This window comes from Glycine max, chromosome 5, assembly GCF_000004515.6.
Source record: "Glycine max cultivar Williams 82 chromosome 5, Glycine_max_v4.0, whole genome shotgun sequence".
Lineage (NCBI taxonomy): Eukaryota > Viridiplantae > Streptophyta > Magnoliopsida > Fabales > Fabaceae > Glycine > Glycine max.
The window spans coordinates 12,791,482-12,811,433 of NC_038241.2; the positions used below are offsets into that span (position 1 = coordinate 12,791,482).

The 19,952-nt window shown below is 39.6% G+C and overlaps 1 protein-coding gene across 3 annotated transcripts in view; it reads left to right on the plus strand.

Annotated features, from left to right (window-relative positions):
* The first annotated feature begins 413 nt into the window (after positions 1–413).
* The window catches only part of LOC100791478 (wiskott-Aldrich syndrome protein homolog 1), a 30,096-nt gene continuing 10,557 nt past the window's right edge, over positions 414–19,952 (plus strand). The window contains exons 1-3 of one of the 3 annotated variants that reach the window (XM_014775556.3): positions 414–657; positions 740–872; positions 3,122–3,239. In XM_014775556.3, coding sequence (XP_014631042.1) covers positions 3,161–3,239 — 79 coding nt within the window. In that variant the 5' untranslated portion in view covers positions 414–657; positions 740–872; positions 3,122–3,160. The remainder of the gene's footprint in view (positions 658–739; positions 873–3,121; positions 3,240–19,952) is intronic. The other 2 variants (XM_006579768.4, XM_026128409.2) reach the window with 2 other exon arrangements.

Below are 19,952 nucleotides of genomic sequence, written 5' to 3' on the forward strand. Positions count from 1 at the left end.
ATGATTGTTTTGGTGGGACATCCTTCCAAGTTTTATTCGAGAGGATTTCTTTAGGAACAGATTCTCTCCCTAATTATAGGTTCAAATAGTTTTGCATGGGTCTTGGTTCATATCCTCTCATGATTTTGCATTTCTTTTTCTTTTTTGTTTTAATAATATCAGGCTGGTGGAGCTTTGTTGGGTGAGGTCAGTGGTGCTAACTTAGTTGGGATTACAACCCTCATGTCTATCATTTGCTCGTCTATTTCATAAAAAAATAAAAGATATATTTGAATTCATTCCGAACCATTTTACCTTTAATTCAGAGTGCACTGAAAATTCTTAAAAAAACTCCTCAAATTAATATAATAATAATATAATGATATGATATCCCAACATTTTCATGTAGGAAGGGCAAAATCATAATTTTAAAATTTATATTTTCTCTCTGAATTTTCAACACAAGTAAACAACCACCGGAAAAGCATTTTTCTCTCACCTTTCCAAGTTCAAACCCAACACAAACCCGAGCACAGATTCTCTTTGTATTCCCTTTTGCTTCTTTCTTCTCCCCCCTGTTCATTTTTTCAAACACTGAAAACGCATCACCAGCACCAGCAGCAAGCACGTAAGGACGTCGTCGAGAGAAGCTCGTTTCTCTCACTCGCTACAACCCTCGTAAGTTCTGGATCTAATCATCCCTTTGCCTCTGAATGTTGTTTCCTTCTCAATCCAAAACCCAAACTCATTTCCTTTTCAGAATTCTCGCGTTTTCTCCTATTAGAAACCGAAAAATTTTTCGCGTGTCATACAAAGAAAGGGGATAGAAAAGAACACGTTTACTCTGCGAGGACGTATATGTAGCTTGCTTGTTTGTTACAGCTTAATTTTCGGTAATATAGTCGTTTTTATTCTCTTTCAAAAATCTTAAAGATTATTTTCCTAAAATAAGTTAATTCAGACACACTGTTACTGTTATTGCTGCAAAATTGGAAGCATCACCTTTAGTAGGTTTTGAAACTGTACAAGAATGATGAGAAGTAGTAACATTCTACTCTCTAGCACTCTTTCGAATACTCTTTGTTATTGGTTGAAATTTATTAGAAATCACTAAATTTTGTAGGTCCACCTATTGTTTAATGAACTTCACTCTTGATATTGAATTTAATAGAAAGTGTGATAAAAAGAGTGTGTTGCTGGCACTCCTCTTTATTTAATATTATAGGTAGTGCAATAGATAACAGATACAGCTATATGTCAATATGTCGTCGAACCTGAAATTATGAAAAGTGAAAAAAAAACACCTAAAATTCTGCTGGAGCAATAGCTGAGACAAGGATGGGTTAATTACTCTGGTACTTGTCTTTTTCTTTCCTGGTAACTAGGGTGAGCTGTGAATCATTTATTGGGGTTTGATTTGATTTTGTTTAATTGGGTTATGACTTATGAAGTTTATTGTAGAAGCAATAATTAATAAATTTTTGATAACACTTTTTGGGTATCAGACTCATTAGGGTACTGTATCTGCTACCTTTTTGAAGTCATGCGAGGTTGATAATGGAATGAATATTTTGAGTTTTAGGTTTATGCCGTGCTTACTTAGGAAAAGGTTGATTTGTATTTTCTGGTTAATCAACGAGGAATGTTATCTATGATGCATTAACAAAATGTAACAAATGGCATTGCATTGTCTTTTGAGAATCTGATTCTAGACACAAGGAATGGATATGCGATTTTTTTATTTTTATTTTCTAGTCACAAGAAGAAATCACCAATCGGAAAGTTCTCCTTACTTTTTCCATTATATAATCTGCAGTCTTGTGATTATCTGGGTCCAATGGCATTGAGTGACCTATGTTGTCAACCTCACCTAGTAGAATAAGACTAATGTTGTCGTTGTATTGATATAATCTGCAGTCCTTGGCTGGATATAAATGTAGTAATTCCATTGAAGAGAGAGAGTTCCTGATGCTTTGACAGTTCTATTCATCTATTGTGTTTTTTTTTTTGTTTTTTTTGAAGAATTAAATGGCCCTTGGTCTTGTGATACTGACCTTGTCTACTTTTATGCCATATCTCTTTCTTTGAGATGTCATTCTGTACATGTTTGATTTGGTATTTTTTCCATTGAATATATGCTTGATTGATGCCGTCCATAATACACAGGTGGTAGCTACAAGCTGACCTTCACTGGGATCCTAAAAGTTGCATGATTAGTAGTTTAGTACTTCTTTTATCTTCTAGTTACAGTTGGATGCTGTTCTTGACTTCTTGTATTATAAGGTGTCTATTCTCTTAATGGGACAATTTAATATATATATATATATATATATATATATATATATTATATTCCTTCTTTTTTTATGGAGGGGGGGCCGGGGGGGGGGGGGGGGCAGGGTGCACTGGTAAGCGCAGTTTTGCTCTTCTACTTTGGAGGAGTTTTCTTTAAGGCTTCAGTAAAAGCAAGGCAGTTAATATCTGAAACTGAAAGTAACAGAGGACGAAAGTGATAGGGAAAAATGATGACACCAAAAATATGGAGAGTGTGCTAGTTAGGAGAAGGTGTATACATAACAGAAATGTATTGGGAGAATTATGTTTTGGTAGGACCAGTTTTGTACCGAGCAATTGCTTTGGTGTAAAGGGGAATTTCCTCAGAGGAGGTTTAACTCCTTGACTCATTACTCATCAATAACAGAAGCATTCTGGTTCCTTCTCCTTCACTCTCTGTTCTCATTTCTCACTACTCAGTTTCCTCAAGTTCTAACAAAAAAGTAGAAGAAAATATTTGGGAGAAAAATGAGAATGATTCTTGAGTCTTAAACTTTGGGAACGAAAAATCTTACACAGCGATCCTCTGTTTATAGAAGAGTAGGATCAACTAACTGAATCTTCCAAATACAGTCTTGATATCCTTACTGAAATTGCTGATACAACATAACAAAGCTAACTGCCAGCTGTCTACAGTTGGTACACAGTTAATATAACTAGTAGAGGCAACATAGCAATGCTTGTTATACGAGAACTCCTTATTAAATGGTTTTTCATGATTAACTTACATGATTCTGATTTTACCTTTTTATTCCATTCCATGTGCATCAAATCCCTTATTTACTTGATGTCCATTTCCTGTGAATTATAGGAATATCTCTGGGATATGTGAAACTTGGCAACAAGCAGTATGGGAAACAACGTATTTGATGGGCAGATATTAACAGAAAAGTTGTTGAAACTCAACAATTCGCAACAAAGCATTGAATGTATCCAGCATTAGTCACTCTTTTTTTTGGTTGTTTTTGACAATATTTCTTTTGGTTATTTCTGCATTATCTGCTGCCAGTACTCAAATTATGGCTTTAAAACCTTCCATGGAGCTTTTGGTTCATTACACTGTATTCAGTTACAGTAAAACTGTGCATTGGTTTCTTTTGACATTAAAACATATATCTAACAAACTGTGTAGTGGTTTCTTTTGGTTCATACTTCTTATCTTGCTCCACAATTTTTTGAAAGCAAAACACTACTGTTGCTAATGAAACTCATACCCCTATTGTTGGATCGTGTCGCTAATGGAACTCATGAGTCATGCCCTTATTTTTGGATCATGCTACATTAAACTCCAATCATCTCTAATCTTGAACAATAGCCTCTATGTTCCCAAACTATCTTATAATCTTGTTTGTTGTTTCTATACATAAACATCCACAAAATTTTAAATATAAAGCAATATTCTTCCACTCCCACTATGTTTTTCAGGACCTTGCCATGGTGTTGGAAAGTCACCTTAATTGTGGTCACTCCTAGGCTAGAAATGACTATCTATGGAGGGGTTAACTAGAAAGGCCAAGTTAAGCATTTTAGATTGTAGCCACTGGAATGGATCTCTTAGGCAGTTGAGATCCCACATTGGCTAGTGAAAGATTTAGAGAGAAAGTAAAGTAGATTTTCCGTTTATCTGAAAAATGAATTATTCAGTTTGTTACAAATTCTGAACACTCTTTATATGGAGTGTTGATACTCTAGTCTAACTAAAGGTAATCTATAGTCTATAGCTAACCTGAGACAGACTACAGCTGTTACCAACTAGAGTTAGTAACTGACTAATAGAAAGAAAAGAGTACAACTCACTTATGGATTAAGACTACTCTAATACTCCCTTGCAAACTCAGGGTGAGGCCGAAGTGAAGCAGAGGAATCACACATTGTGAGTTTGAATCTGAGCAACTCAAAATTACTGGGTGAGAGGGCTTTGGTGAGAATATCAACATATTGAGCTGAAGTAGAGACACGAACAACTTTGAGCAGTTTGTTTGGCACCTTTACGCAGGCAAAGACTAAATCAAACTCCATGTGTTTAGTGAGAGGATGAAGAACAAGATTATGGGCCAAGGAAATAGTGCTTATATTGTCACAATGAACGACAAGAACCATGTGCTTGACTCTAACTTTAGAGAGAAGAGATTGAAGCCAAGAGATTTCAGTTGTGACCAAAGCAAGGCTTCTTCATTGGAGCAGGCCACAACTGTTTGTTTCTTTGGCCACCAAGAAACAAGGTTAGGTCCAAAGAACACACAAGCACCAGATGTAGATCTCCTGTCATCCGGATCAGAGGCTCAATCAGCATCATAGAAGGCTGTGATTGATAATGGAGCAGAGGCAGGTTTGAGATGTAAACCCCAAGCTAGAGTGCTTTAGGTACAAGAAAATTCTCTTTACTACTCCAATAAAGAAACAATTTACTTATCGAGTAAGACTACTCTAATAACTAGAGATATGGCCTAAGTTATGTTTATAGGGCTTGGGCAGTCCTCACCTGATTTTGTGGGATTGAGTTATGTCCTAAGCCCAAATTCTAAGATAGTAACAAAGCTTATCCTAGATTCATTGTTCGGTCACATGCATTGCCAGTTTGCAACACTTCAAGCTTATAGCCTTGGGCATGAGGGGGGATGATGGAAAGCCACCTTAATTGTGATCACTCTTTAGCCAGAAAGGGCTACCTACGGAGGGGTTGACCAAAATGGCTATTTTAAGTGTCGTAGAGTGCACTACAACCACTGGAATGCAGCTCTTAGGCGATTGAGATCTCACATTCACTAGAGGTATGACTTAAGCTGTGTTTATAAGGATTGGGTTGTTCTCATCTTACAGGTTGATTTTGTGGGTTGAGTTAGACCATAAACCCAAATTGTAATACATGAGGAGGACAATTGGATACGGTAGGGTTATACTATTTACAACATATGGAGACTGATTCTAGTAAAAAGGTGTTGTCTTCTTGTCATTAGGGTAGCTTCCCACATTTGGCTTCAATGTAAACGTCTTGGACATCTGCCTTTTGGTATTCTTATGTCTTTATTTGCTCACCTGTTTACAAAAGAGTTAGTCATGCATTTTCATTGTGATTTTTTTTTAATTTGTAAAACACCATCGTGCTTCCTTTCCTCCTAGTAATAGTGAGTCTTGAACCTTTAGATCTTGTTCATTTTGATGTCTGGGGTCCTGTTACTACCTCTACTATATTTGGGGCTAAGTGATCTGTGTCATTCATTGATGATTGCACTCGTGCCACCTGGATAATTCTTATGAAAACTAAATCTTGGGGTTTTTCAAGTGTTCTTAAATTTTTTCATCTTGTTCAAAATCAGTTTGGAAAGTATTAAAAAATTACAGTTTGACAATGAGACTGTATGTGAATCAAATATTTTCCAAATTTCTCAAAGAATGGCATAATTGTTGAACTAACTTGTGTTAATATGTTAGGCTACCTATTAAGCAAGTGTATGAAGGAAGGACCCATGGCAAGTATAAGCAAAAGCCTGAGCAGCAGCCAGAACCAGAGTTATCTGTAACTGACTAAGATCAGTTACAGTTTACCAGTTAGCCTTGTAACTTTTTAGGTCAGTCAAAGCTAGTTAGTTAGCTACTCTTTAGCTATAAACAAAGTCTAACCGCCTGGAATTACTCATTTGATGATCACGGTGGTTGGTTGGGGAGGCTAGTCTCTAATCCCTAGATGTATCTTTGCACCATGAGATTAATAAAATGAGAGTTTTGGCCAGTTCCATCACTGGTATCAGAGCAAAATTTTGATCTTGAGACGTGAAGATATTGATGGTTTCAATGTGAGGAAGCATGGATGTGCTTGTGGAATTTTTGGAACGAGACTGTGAAGGTATGATTAATACATGTGAGGACATTGTGAGTTTGAAGTAGTTGTTTGAAGATGAACGCATCGCGCGAGCGGAGTTGAAGGAACAATTGGTGGAGCTAATGGTGACGGTGCGAAACTAGTCGCCCATCGATCATGGAAGCAGCAATTGCGACCATGCAAAACGCCAGAATCACGATTATTGCAATCGTGATTGGGATGCGAAATGGCGGAAACTCGAGATTCCAATTTTTGACGGAGAAGACGCGTTTGGCTGGACGAATAAGGTGAAGCGCTATTTCGAGATTAAAGGAGTGGAGGAAGAAGATTGAATCCAGGCAGCCATGGTCGCAATGGAAGGGAAGGCGCTAACCTGGTACCAGTGGTGTGAATTTTGTGCAAAAAACCCTAATTGGACAAATTTCAAGCAAGCTATGATTCAGTGATTTCAGCCTTCGATGAACCAAAGCCCTTACGAGCTACTACTCAGTCTGAAACATGAAGGAATAGTAGAAGAATATTGCGAAAAGTTCGAATTATATGCAGGTCCACTGAGAGGAACAAAACCCGAGTAGTTGAAAGGGATTTTCCTAAATGGGTTGAAAGAGGTGGTGAGGGTAAAGCTGAAGCTGCATCCAGTTTTTTTTTTTTTTTTAATTTTTTATCAGAAAAAGTATATACATATACACACACACACACACACACACACATATATATATATATTATATAGAACATTAAAATTAGTACAAGTGGTACTGTTATATATACATCCTAGCATTTGTAGGGTGCAAAATTATGGTGACCTAATACATGCTAACCAACCTGAATTAGGAAACCAAAGATCTGGCTAACCATGAGGTACCCAACCAGACAAAATTCTATTCTATAAGCTATTCCACCTCAAGACAAAAAACTATCCCATGTTATTGGACCAAGAGTGAAACAGGATATCAAATCCTTTCTCCCAATTTTTAAGCCAGGTCCAACAATAAAATAGTGTCCTCCATCACTTTATGGCTGTTGAAACTTTCATTTTGGAAGACAATCATATTCCAAGAATGCCAAATACACTATGTCAAAGCAATCCACCAGGTCTGCCATCGCTGAGATTGCAGTAGGAATGTTGAAAGAAATGTTGTTTTGGATTTTCCAAGAAAGCACCCTCTACATTTACCTAAGATTGCGATTCCCACCATAACGACAAGATTTTAGCACAAGTGAAGAATAAGTGAGTCTCATCCTCATCCTCATCATGACTTCTGCAAAATGGACAGCTGACATTATTAGTTTCCACATTCCTCCTTCTTAAGTTATTCTTTGTAGGCAATTTTTCCCTGATCAATCTGCTAGTGAAAATGGATGCTTTACTTGGGACTTTTATCTTCCATAGTGCTTTAAATGTTTCATCCTGACTCTCCATCGACAAATTACTATTGAGTAACTCGTAAGCACTCCCCATTGTATACTTGCCGCTTGAGTCTCCCTCCCATCTCCATATGTCTTGTTGCTGCACATGTACTGTCAAACGCTGTAAATCTTCCATAAATTTTGCAACATTGTCTATTTCAGCCTCCAAGAAAAACCTCCTCCATTGAAACTTCCATTCCCAACCTGTATTTGATGTTATCCCCATTTGTTGGATGCGTTGATGTTGTTGAGAAATATGGTACCGTCTTGGATACTTCTCCTTCGGCGACACCCCATCCTCCAACCATCCATCTTCCTAGAACAAGACCTTTGATCCACATCCTATTTTTCATTTTGTCCCATTTTTAAGTCAGCTACCCTCCTTAGACAAATTGCAACAGAGCTAAGATCCCGCCACCAAAGAGATTCTCTGATGGATCTTCTTGTTGCATCCAAATTCCTCCAATCGCCATTGTTTGATTCCAAAATCTGTGCCCACAGCTCCCCATGATGGTTGAACAAATTCCAGCGCCATTTCCCGAGTAAAGCAAAGTTAAACATCCATAAATCCCTTATACCCAAACTCCCTTTCTTCTATGGTAGACAAACTGTACCCCAATTCACCCAAGCAATCTTCTTCTGGTCTGAGTTTCCACCCCACAAAAACCGCCTCTACTGCCCCACTAGTTTGTCCACCACTTTCTTCGACATCCTGAAAAAGGAGAAAAAAAAAGATAAGGATCGAGTTCAGGACTAACTTTATTAGAGTTACCCTTCCCCCAAAAGAGAGATATTTTTGTTTCCACTTTGATAGTTTTCTCACATTTTTTGACTACTGAATCCCATGTCTCACTACGCCGTGGGTTTGCCCCAATAGGGATACCCAAATAAGAGAAGGGTAATAACAAAACTTTGCAATTTAAGAATGTAGCAGCATTGAGTATCCATTGCTCAGTTTCCCCGATCGCGCCAAATCTGCTTTTGGCAAAGTTTATCTTTAGTCTCGACACCAGCTCAAAGCTCCTCAACATCACCTTGATTGCTCTAATATTTTCCCACGTTGCTGTCCCAAAGAAAATTGTGTCATTTGCATAATATTTTTCTTGAACCTTATATCCTTCAAACAAGTTCTTCTCTTGTGCTTCTCTCATCAAACCAGTTAAGCCTTCAACTACAATGTTGAACAAGAATGGGGCGAGTGGATCTCCTTGCTTGAGACCTCTTTGAGGAATGAACTCCGCAGTTGGGCTCCCATTGACCAATATAGAAATGGAAGCTGATTTAAGACATCCTTCAATCTAGCTAATCCATTTAGTGCAGAATCCCTTCCGCCTCATTATATACAGGAGGAACTCCCAGCAAACTGAGTTATATGCCTTTGCGTAATCTACTTTGAACGCGAGGCAACTTTTATTGCACCTTTTTGCTTCATCAATCACTTCATTGGCAATAACCATGCTGTGGAGCAGGTGTCTACCTTCTACGAAAGTGGTTTGTTGTTCGTCTATGATGGTTGGCAGCACCTTCTTCAACCTTCTAGATAACACTTTGGCCACTATTTTATATACACAACCTATTAATGAAATAGGTCTGTATTTGTTCAGACTCTGTGGATCATGGACCTTAGGGATCAATGCTAAGAATGAAGCATTGGTTCCCTTTGGAAAAACTCCATTGACATGGAACTCATCCAGAAATCGCATCAAATCTGGTTTAATAACATCCCAGAATTCCTTTATGAACTTGAAATTCAATCCATCCGGTCGGGGGCTCTTCTCGCTGCCACAATCCTATACCGCATCCCTCACTTCTCCCTCATCAAAACGCGCCGCCAAGAGATTATTATGTTGCTGTTCGATAGCCTTAAATCTGACCCCATCTAATTTAGGCCTCTCCCATTTAGTTTCTTCGAATCTCTTCCTGAAAAAGTGTCTGATTTCCTCTTTTACCCTGCCTGGCTCCTCTAACCAGCGCCCATCTACCAACACTCCTCTAACCATATTGTGTCTACGTTTCCAGTTTACCATCAAATGAAAAAATCTGGAACTGCAGTCCCCTACTTTGATCCACCTAGTCCTTGCCTTTTGCCTTAACAGTGATGCATTTGAAAGTGTTGCTGTCCATAATTCCTCCTGTAGTTGTTTTCACCTTTTGATCTTTTCATCATTGAATTGCCTGTTCTCACCTTCTATTTCCAACTTGTTCATCTCCATCTCCATTCTTATTTTTTGCGGCATATCACCGAACTGGGATTTATTCCATACTTTTAATCTCTTAATCTTTTCTTTTAAAACAAAACCCCCCAACCACTTACATCATTCGTTGTCCAGCTGTCACGGACAATCTTCCTAAATGACTTATCCTTAAACCAGTAATCCAGAGTCCGAAATGGCTTTGGGCCCCAATTTGCGCAGGTAGATCTCAACAGAATTGGGCAGTGATCTGAGAAGTTATGATCCATGATAAGCTGGGTGCTTCCTTTCCATTTAGCAAACCATTTAGTGGATACAAGAACTCTGTCCAATCTGCTTTTGGCCGTCCCATTTGGTCTATACCAAGTGAATCTTCGTCCCACAGAGGACACCTCCTCAACCCCTAAATCTGCAATCCATTCATTAAATTCCTTCATAATACCCTCATCCTGCATCCTTTGACAAGTGCGTATTCTTTCTGAGGGTCTTCTAATACAATTAAAATCTCCTATTATACAGCATAAGTCCCCGATATTTGCATGCTTTATCTGTCTGATTTGTTCTCGCGAATTTCTTTTCAAAACTGCATCACATGGCGAGTATATATTCACTATCAGGACTTTGCCACCATCTGCATGCCATGTCCCTTCCAGGTAAATGAAACCATCTCCAATCAACTTGTTTTCTAGTCTGAATGTCTCCTCATTCCATATACATAGTAACCCTCTAGCACTATTACATGCTGGCTGTACCTCCCATCTAGCCTCAGGATCTCACCACAAAGCTTGACATACCTTGTCTATCACTTGCCTTTTAGTCTCTTGTAGACATAACATATTTATTCTTTCTTTTTTCACTAGTTTTCTAATTGAGGCCCACTTTAACCCCTCCCCAGCCCCCTTATATTGTATGTTATAATCTTCATTATTTCTTTGGGTCCATTTGTCTCTTTGGGTCCAACTTCCTTTTTGCACCTCCAGTTTCTAGAATATACCTTCCACTTAGGGTCAGACCCATTTATGTCAGAGCCCACCATCTAATATTTGTCTCCCTTTCTTTTCTCATTTATTTTCTTTGTGGGCCTTGTAATAGACATAGCTTCTTCTTTTTCCTTTGAACCAGCACGTGCCTCCCCCTTTAATTCAAAATTATGGGTCAGTTGTGGGTCCCTTTCTTCTCTATATTTTCCTTTGTTACATCTTTCTTCGATCTACTCTTCAACAGCCACGGTACCATTTACCATTCCTGCATCAACCTCCGTTGCCCCTACCTCCTAACATCTGTCATCTTTTTCGTATCTGTCCTTGCCACCAAGTTGGCTCGCTAGGGTGGGTGTTTGGCGTCTGCCAGCATCACATAGAGACTCAACCCCATGGCTAGTATTGTTGTCGCTAGGCCTGATGTTGATTGGTCTACTTGGTAGAGGGTCCTGACTAATGTTCATGGATCTTTGTTTAATACATTGACCAGTGGACAATAGATTCTCCCCTTTGCTTCTATACTGATCACTCTCTATTGCTCCCATGTCCATGGCTGCCGCCAGTGACTCGCCGACAAACGTTTTGTATTTCGACATCAAGCTCAGCCCCGTGTCACTCTTGTCTGACGATATTTCCTCTGAGGAACCAGTGAAGCTATCCCTATTGCCTTTACATCTACAGGGGTTGTAACATGTCTCCTTCACGATATTATGACATATTTGACCTCATTAATGGACGCCAACACCCTATGGTTAATTCTGGGGTGCCATGGTGTCTTAGTGAGCACTCTTGCCCTGTCTAGGCGTTGGAAGTCTATAGGGCCGTCATCAATCTTGACCACTTCACCCTGCACCCCTGCAGTCTTTTTGATATTTTCTATGCCCCATGCATGTAACGGGACTCCCCTAGCATAGGACCCAAACCATCCTAAAACTAGACTTCATGGTTAGGCTCCATTTCTCCAATGTATGAAACATGGACAAACCACTTTCGTCTTCTTCCCTACACAAATTTTCTACTCTGGTATCACTAAGGCCCATGAGTAGTACCATATCACCACCAAGGTACTTAGGCATAATGTCCTCACCTCTGTCCCACATTAGTTCTTCCTCTAATTTGTTGACCATCGTTAGGTTTCGTAACCTGCCAACCCATGCATCACTGAATCATTTCCTCTGTTTGATGGGTATCGTTAGCTGTATTGACGAGTGGGATGGTTGTGTCATCGCCTGTTTATGTGTCGGCACCCATCTCTTTGTCATCATCTTGCTACCTGTCGCAACCGCTTTCGCATACGAAATCGGAAATGTGTTTCGTTTAGGATAATGCTTCCAGGCTCTTCTGTTCCACACTGTGTTGTTTTCAGCCTGCCTATGTCCTCGTCTTGCTCTGCCAGCTTATCCCTGAGATGTCCCTTCTTGAATTGATCAGTGATGTTGGTTTTCCTTGTCAGCTTTTGTTCCCTTTCATGTTTCGGGAGGTTCGCGTGCAGTTTCAGTCCCGTGATAATCAAGTTATCCAACTGCCTCTCAAGTTTTCGAACATCTTCAACCCTTTTGAATCGCATGAAACCATATCTTCTCCCACTTCTGTTTTTATTCTTTGCGATGAATATCTCCCTGACATCGTCCTATTTTTTAAATTCAAATCATAAGTACTTTTCCCCCATATCTTCTGAAAAACGCGTGAAGTAGAAGGAAGACACATCTAATGCATCTCTCCAGTTTTTCCGCCTCCCCTCACCTCGTCGTGCCACCACTATCGCCACATTGCATTGCTCGTACCCTTACTCGGCGTAGCCGAGACATGGTCACTCTCTTACCCATTGACTGTTTTGCTCCCTCACCCACTCTCTCTCTAGACTCTCTAGACATTTCTTTGGGACTCTATAGTGAAGCTGCATCCAGTAAATTCTCTCCCTGAACTGATGGATTATGTGCACCAAATAGATGAGAAAAATTCACTAATGGAAAAAGGTAACTCTGAAGGGAATAGAGGAGGTTCAACTAGAAGTTACAGTTCCTCAAGAATTGTAACATGGGATCCAGGAAACAAAGGCACCACGACAAGAACAAGAGAGATGAGCTCGAGCTTCGAATCAAATAGTGTGAAGTCCACTGGATCATACAAAGGTAGGCCTTTTAGGAGGCTTTTAGATGCTGAGTTCTAGGAGAGGGGTTGTGATGGGAAATTTAGCCCTGGTCATACATGTCCCAATAAACATTTCCAAGTCCTTATTGTGAGAATAGGACAAGATGAAGAAGACAAAAAAGAAGAGTAAGCAAGACATGAGAAACAACTATAGAGCATTCAGCTGTCCCTATACAGCATGTCAGGATTAACTTAAAAAAAATCCATCAGACTTTGGGGCAAAATTGATGTAAACAGAGTCATTGTATTAGTGGATTGTAGTGCCTCATAATTTCATTTCTGCTGTAGTAGTGAAACAACAACAAATACCAGTCACAACTACTAAACCATATACTGTGGAAGTAGGAGATGGACGAAAAATCAGGTGTGAGGGAGTCTGCAATAATGTAAAATTGCAGATACAGGGAGTGAAAATCCAGCAAGATTTATTTGTCTTTGAAATGACTGGAGTGGATGTGGTATTAGGGATGGAATGGTTGGCATCCCTAGGTGAGATAAGGGAAAATTTCAGAGAATTAACTCTGAAGATACCTACAATTGAAGAGTCTTTCACACTAAAGGGAGAACCTGCCATGGCCAGATCTGCTGCTTTGTTGAGGTCCATTGTCAAGGTCCTGCAAAATGAAGGAAAGGGATTCCTGTTGTGCTGTCAAGACCTGTAGTACAGGAAGCAAACATATTGCCTACTTGGATGGAAGGTATTCTTAAGGAATATAATGAGGTATTTCAGGACCCTAGTGGTCTTCCTCCTTCAAGACCATAGCATTGAATTAAAAAATGGAGCAGAAATCCCCAACATAAGCCCCTATAGGTACCCTCATTATCAAAAAAATGAAATTGAGAAGCTAGTTGATGACATGCTCAATTCAGGGGTTATTCGCCCTAGTATAAGCCCTTATGCAAGCCCTATTATACTAGTGAAAAGAAAAGATGGAGGATGGAGATTCTGTGTGGATTATAGGACTCTCAATAAAATAATTGTCCCCAATAAATTCCCTATACCTATTATAGATGAACTGCTAGATGAATTAGGGGGTGCAGTAATCTTTACTAAACTGGATCTCAAATCCGGTTATCATCAAATAAGGATGAAGGAAGAAGATATTCCAAAAACTGCATTTAGAACCCATGAGGGCCATTATGAGTTTGTAGTAATGCCTTTTTGTCTTACGAATGCCCCTTCCATGTTCCAAGCTTTAATGAATGAGGTCTTGTGGCCATACCTAAGGAAGTTTGCCTTAGTATATTTTGATGATATCCTCATCTATAATAGAAGTAAAGAGGATCATGGGACTTATGTGAGAGTTGTCTATCCCTATTGGCTGAGAATAAGTTGTTGGTCAATAAGAAAAAGTGCTGTTTCGGGCAGAGTCAATTAGATATTCAGGGCACATAATTTTTTGGGAAGGTGTAGCTGCAAATCCCCAAAAATTAGAGGTCATGAGAAGCTTTTTTTTTTTTGATCAGCAAAGATAAATTATATTTATATATATTGTGAGTACCAGAGGTACAAAACAGTACATGTAATTAGATTGACTTGCCAGCAACATGGTTCCAAGCTCAGACTGAGATCAGTCTCGCAAGGAACCATAGCTAGGTATTACAAAGACCTACTGCTCCCACTGTCTATGATTTCTACCCCGCTGAAAAGACAAATCCTGATGCTATGTTAGACGACCAATAGCTGTAGGTGAAGGCAAAGTCCTTCTCAAAGCTCTTCAGCCATGTCCACAGTGTAAAAATAGCATCCTCCATTAACTTGTTACCATCAAAAGTTTCATTTGAGAAGATGATTTTATTCCGGTGCTGTCACACTGTCCATGTGAGGGCCAACCACCAACTTCTCCATCTGTTAACACGAATTCTGTTAGGCAAACAAAACGCGTGCTGGGAAAAGTGCTGCCACGGTTTCTGCAGAAAAGCTCCATGAATGTTGACCCATGTCATGGATTCCCACCATAATGGAAGTATTCTATCACATATCAAAAATACATGTGCTTCATTCCCCTCAGAATTCCCACAGAATGGGCATAATGTGTCATTAATTGCCACCCTTCTCCTCCTCAGATTTGTCTTTGTTTGTAGTCTCTCCTTTAATAACCTCCATGCAAAAATAGTAATTTTAGTTGGGACTCGTATCTTCCAAAACTCCTCAAACACCCACACATTATCCTCCTCAACATCCACTCCTTTGAGCATATTATAGGTGCTTCTTACCGAATATTGTCCACTAGGTTCTGTTTTCCAGATCCACTCATCTTTTTTGTGAATCTGAATACAGCTGCCAGCAACATCATTAAGGAAGCAATCTGCCATTTCAAGTTCTCTGTCAAACAAGTGTCTTCTCCATTTAAAGTTCCACTCCCACCCTTTGTCCGTCTACTGACCCATCTCCTGAATATTCTTGTGCTGTTGGTCTGAAATTAGGTACAATCTGGGGTATTTTGCCAGAAGCGGTGTGTCTCCAAAGCTCCAAACATCCTCCCAAAACTTGATTTTGGCTCCATTCCCCACCTTCCATGTTAACCCTCCCTTTAACACCATCTCATGTTGAGGATTGTGAAGGGCTAATTTGAGATCTGCCCACCATAATGAGGCGTTAGTATCGCTCGTTGCTGCATCAAGACCCCTCCAGCCTCCATACTTTGAATCCAGAATCTTTGCCCATAACTCTCCATTGTGGTGGAATAAGTTCCACTTCCATTTAGCAAGTAATGCAAGATTAAATTTTGTGATGTCCATTATTCCCAAGCCTCCTTTGTTCTTTGGTAGACATACCGTGTCCCACTTGACCCAAGCGATCTTATGTTGGTCATCTCCGGCACCCCAAAGAAACCTTTGTTGTATGCTTACCAGCCTGTTTGCCACCCTTCTAGGGATCCTGAAAAATGATAAAAAATAGATTGGAATAGAGGTTAGTATTGACTGAATAAGAGTGACTCTCCCCCCCAATGAGATATGTCTTTGTTTCCATTTTGTCTCCTCTCACACTTGTGGATAATTAGATTCCACATCTGACCCTTCCTTGGGTTTGCCCCTATCGGAATCCCCAAATAAACAAAAGAGGTGGCCACTAAGCTACAATTTAAGAAATCAGCTGCAGATTGCTTCCACGAATCAGGCATGCCAATAGATCCAAAGCTGCTTTTGGCAAAATTAATTTTTAGCCCTGACACCATTTCAAAAGCCCTCAATATGACCTTGATTGCTTTAATGTTCTCCATTGTCGCCTCTCCGAAGAAAATGGTATCATCCGCGTACTGTAGGATATTAACATCCACCTTATCTCTCCCTAGTGAAAAACTTGTGTAGATTTTTCTATCAATGGCTTACCTCATCAGTCCATTTAGGCCTTCTGCTACAATATTGAATAGGAAAGGCGCAAGGGGGTCTCCTTGCCTTAGGCCTCTGTTGGGAGAAAACTCTTTGGTTGGGCTCCCATTTACAAGTATGGAGATAGATGCAGAGGCTAGACATCCTTCAATCCACATAATCCATCTAGGGCTAAAATCCATCCTTCTCATCATGTAGATTAAAAACTGCCATGACACGGAGTCATAGGCCTTTTCGTAATCTACCTTGAACACGATGCATGACTTTTGCTTTCTCTTAGCTTCCTCCACCACCTCATTTGCTACAAGGACACCATGTAATAAGTGTCTACCCTCAATAAAAGCAGACTGTCTTTCGTCAATAATGGATGGCATCACCTTCTTTAATCTTTTAGCTAAGATCTTACTAACAATCTTGTAAATACATCCTATTAACGAAATAGGTCTGTATTCCGACAGCTGTTGTGGATCAGGCACCTTAGGTATTAAAGCTATGAATGAAGCATTACCACCCTTTGGAAAGATACCATTCACATAAAACCCATCAAGGAAACGGAGGATGTCAGGCTTGATGATTTTCCAAAACTTCTTAATGAACTTGAAGTTTAGACCATCCGGGCCTGGACTTTTATCGCTTCCACAGTCCCAAATTGCTTCTCTCACTTCCTCCTCCTCAAATCTCCCAACCAACATAGCATTCTGCTGCTGATTGATTTTCAGAAATGGAATTCCTTCAAGAGTTGGTCTAATAGGCTCTGGTTCATTAAATCTTTGCTGGAAAAAATCTCTAACTGCCTCCTTCACCCTTTGGGGTTCAGTCACCCATGAACCTTCAAGCATGATGCCTTTTAGCAGATTTTGTCTTCGAGACGCGTTCATCATGAGATGGAAATACCTTGAGTTGCAGTCACCTTCTTTGATCCACTTAGAACGAGATTTTTGCCTAAGTAAGGATTCATGTGAGTGGGCAGCCACCCACAAGTCTTCCTGTAACTGCCGCCTGATCTTCATCTCCTGTGGTGAAAGCTATCTATCCATTGTCACCTGTTCAAGTTTGTTTAATTCCTCTTGGAGCTGCTTTACCTTCTTGAATGTATCCCCATATTGCTCCTTATTCCATACCTTCAATCTACTTTTCAGTCTTTTTATTTTTTCTTTAAGTACAAAATCTCCCCATCCACTTTGTTGACCTGAGGTCATGAGAAGCTGGCCTACTCCTAGCAATGTGAAATCCTTAAGGGGATTTTTGGGTCTCACGGGGTATTACAGACGCTTTGTTTAGAACTATGGTAGGATTTCAAGGCCTTTGTATAACTTGCTAAAGAAAGATGGTTTTAAATGGAATGAGGAGGCTGAGGAAGCTACCGGAAAATTGAAGATTGCAATGGCAGAAATTCCTATTCTCACTATACCTGATTTTACTCAACTCTTCACTATGGAGACTGATGCGTCTAATAAGGGATTAGGAGCAGTGCTTATGCAACAGGGGAGACCATTGGCTTTTCTAAGCCAAACTCTCTCCGATAGGTCTCAGAAAAAGTCAGTTTATGAGAGAGAACTCATGGCTATTGTGTTGACAATCCAGAAATGGAGACACTACTTAATGGGCCACAAATTCACTGTATTGACAGATCAGAAAAGTCTGAAGTTTTTAATTGATCAGAGATTACTTGGTGAGGATCAGTTTAAATGGACCTCAAAGCTAATGGGGTTTGATTTAGATATACTGTATAAGCTGGGATGTGAGAATAAGGCAGCAGATGCATTGTCTAGAAGAATGACATATTCAACCATTTCTATGATTGGATTTTCTGATGAGGAAGAGTGGGAGTCTTAAGTTTTCTGGCTGAGCCGAAACTGAAAAATTATGCAGGATTTAGTGGTACATAGATCTGCACATCCAGGATATTCCTTGCAAGATAAAAAATTATGGTATAAAGGCAAGTTAGTAATTTCTAAAATCGTCTCCCAAGGTAACACTCATGACAGAGTATCACAGTTCTGTTGTAGGGGGTCATTCAGGGTTTTTCAAAACATTTAAAAGGATAGCAGCCTTAGTTTATTGGGAGGGTATGAGGCAAGACATCTTATGGTTTGTGGCTGCATGTGAGAGTTGCCAACAGAACAAATACCAGGCCCTATCCCCGGCTGGTCTATTGCAACCTCTTCCTAGCTGTAAAGGCTGTCACAAACCACCCTACAGGCACAGTTGAAGTGCTCATCCAATGGATAGATTTACCTGACTTTGAAGCCATATGGGAATCGGTTTCTGTTATGAAGCAACAATTTCCTACATTTCACCTTGGGGACAAGGTGGCTCTCTTGGGGGGGAGTATTGTTAGGCTACCTGTTAAGCAAGTGTATGAAGGAAGGACCCATGGCAAGTATAAGCAGAAGCCAGAGCAGCCAGAACCAGAGTTAGCTGTAAATGACTAAAATCAATTACAGTTTACTAGTTAGCCTTGTAACTGTTTAGGTCAGTTAAAGGTAGTTAGTTAGCTAGTCTTTAGCTATAAATAGAGACTAAGTGCCTGGAATTACTCATTCCGTAATCACGGTGGTTGGTTATGGAGGGTAGGCTCTAATCCCTAGATGTATCTTTGCACCACGAGATTAATAAAACGAGAGTTTTGGCTAGTTCTATCATAATACCCCCAACAAAATGGGGTTATCGAGAAGAAAAATTGTCATCTACTTAAAGTTGCTAGAGCTTCACTCTTCTGTTTATTTGTTCCCAAAACTTACTAGGGGAAAATTGTGTCCTGAATGGTATTTGTCCTGTACAATAAATGTTATCATTCTTCCCTTCCTCTCCTATCATGTCAAGTCTCCAAACTCATATCTCTGGATGTGTTGCCTTTATTCATTATCACGATCAATATCATGGAAAGTTAGACCCACGTGTCAAGTCTACCTTTTCTCACAATGCTGGATGTTCAAGATTCCACTCCCGAAGAAGTCATTACAAAGGAAGCCATGACAAAGCAAGAGAGGTAGACTGGTTCTATCAAAACAAGTATCAAAGGCGAAAGAAATCCACTATGGTCTCATAGCAAGGTCAAATGTCCCATCCAAAGGTAAGTATTCTTACTTCCGAAAATGTTATTGAGGATTTAACTAGAAGTGTTACTGATGACTTGCCAATTGCCTTGAGGAAAGGAAAAGGATTGCATGACATTTATCCTATATCATAATTTGTGTTTATTGACCATCTTGCTGCGCAACATTAGAGTTTTGTTGCAGCCATTGATGTAATCAAAATATCCAATTTAGTTCAAGAGGCTTTAAAGGATAAGAATTGGGTTTGAGCCATGAATGGAGAGATGGGGGCATTAAAAAGAAACTTGACATGGGAGATTGTAGACTTGGTTGTCGGTGAATATACATTTTGAAGCATTGATCTAACGGCTCCCTGGATTGATATAAGGCAAGATTGGTTGAAAGGGATATGCTCAAACCTATGAGATTGATTATCAGGGGACATTTGCTCCAATACCAAGGATGATATAGAATTTGTATAGAAACTGCGTGTCTTGGATGACCACACAAAGCCTTTATTTATAATGAGCAAATAGGATCAATATTGATTACATAAGATCAATCTAATAATGAGTGTAATAAGGAATAAATCCATAATTGCTATCTAATAATAAATAAGAGAATATTATGTAATCTACCACTCCCCCTCAAGCTGGAGCATATATGTGATATGAACCAAGCTTGTTACAAATGTGGTAAACCTACTAGAAAGGAAAGGCGG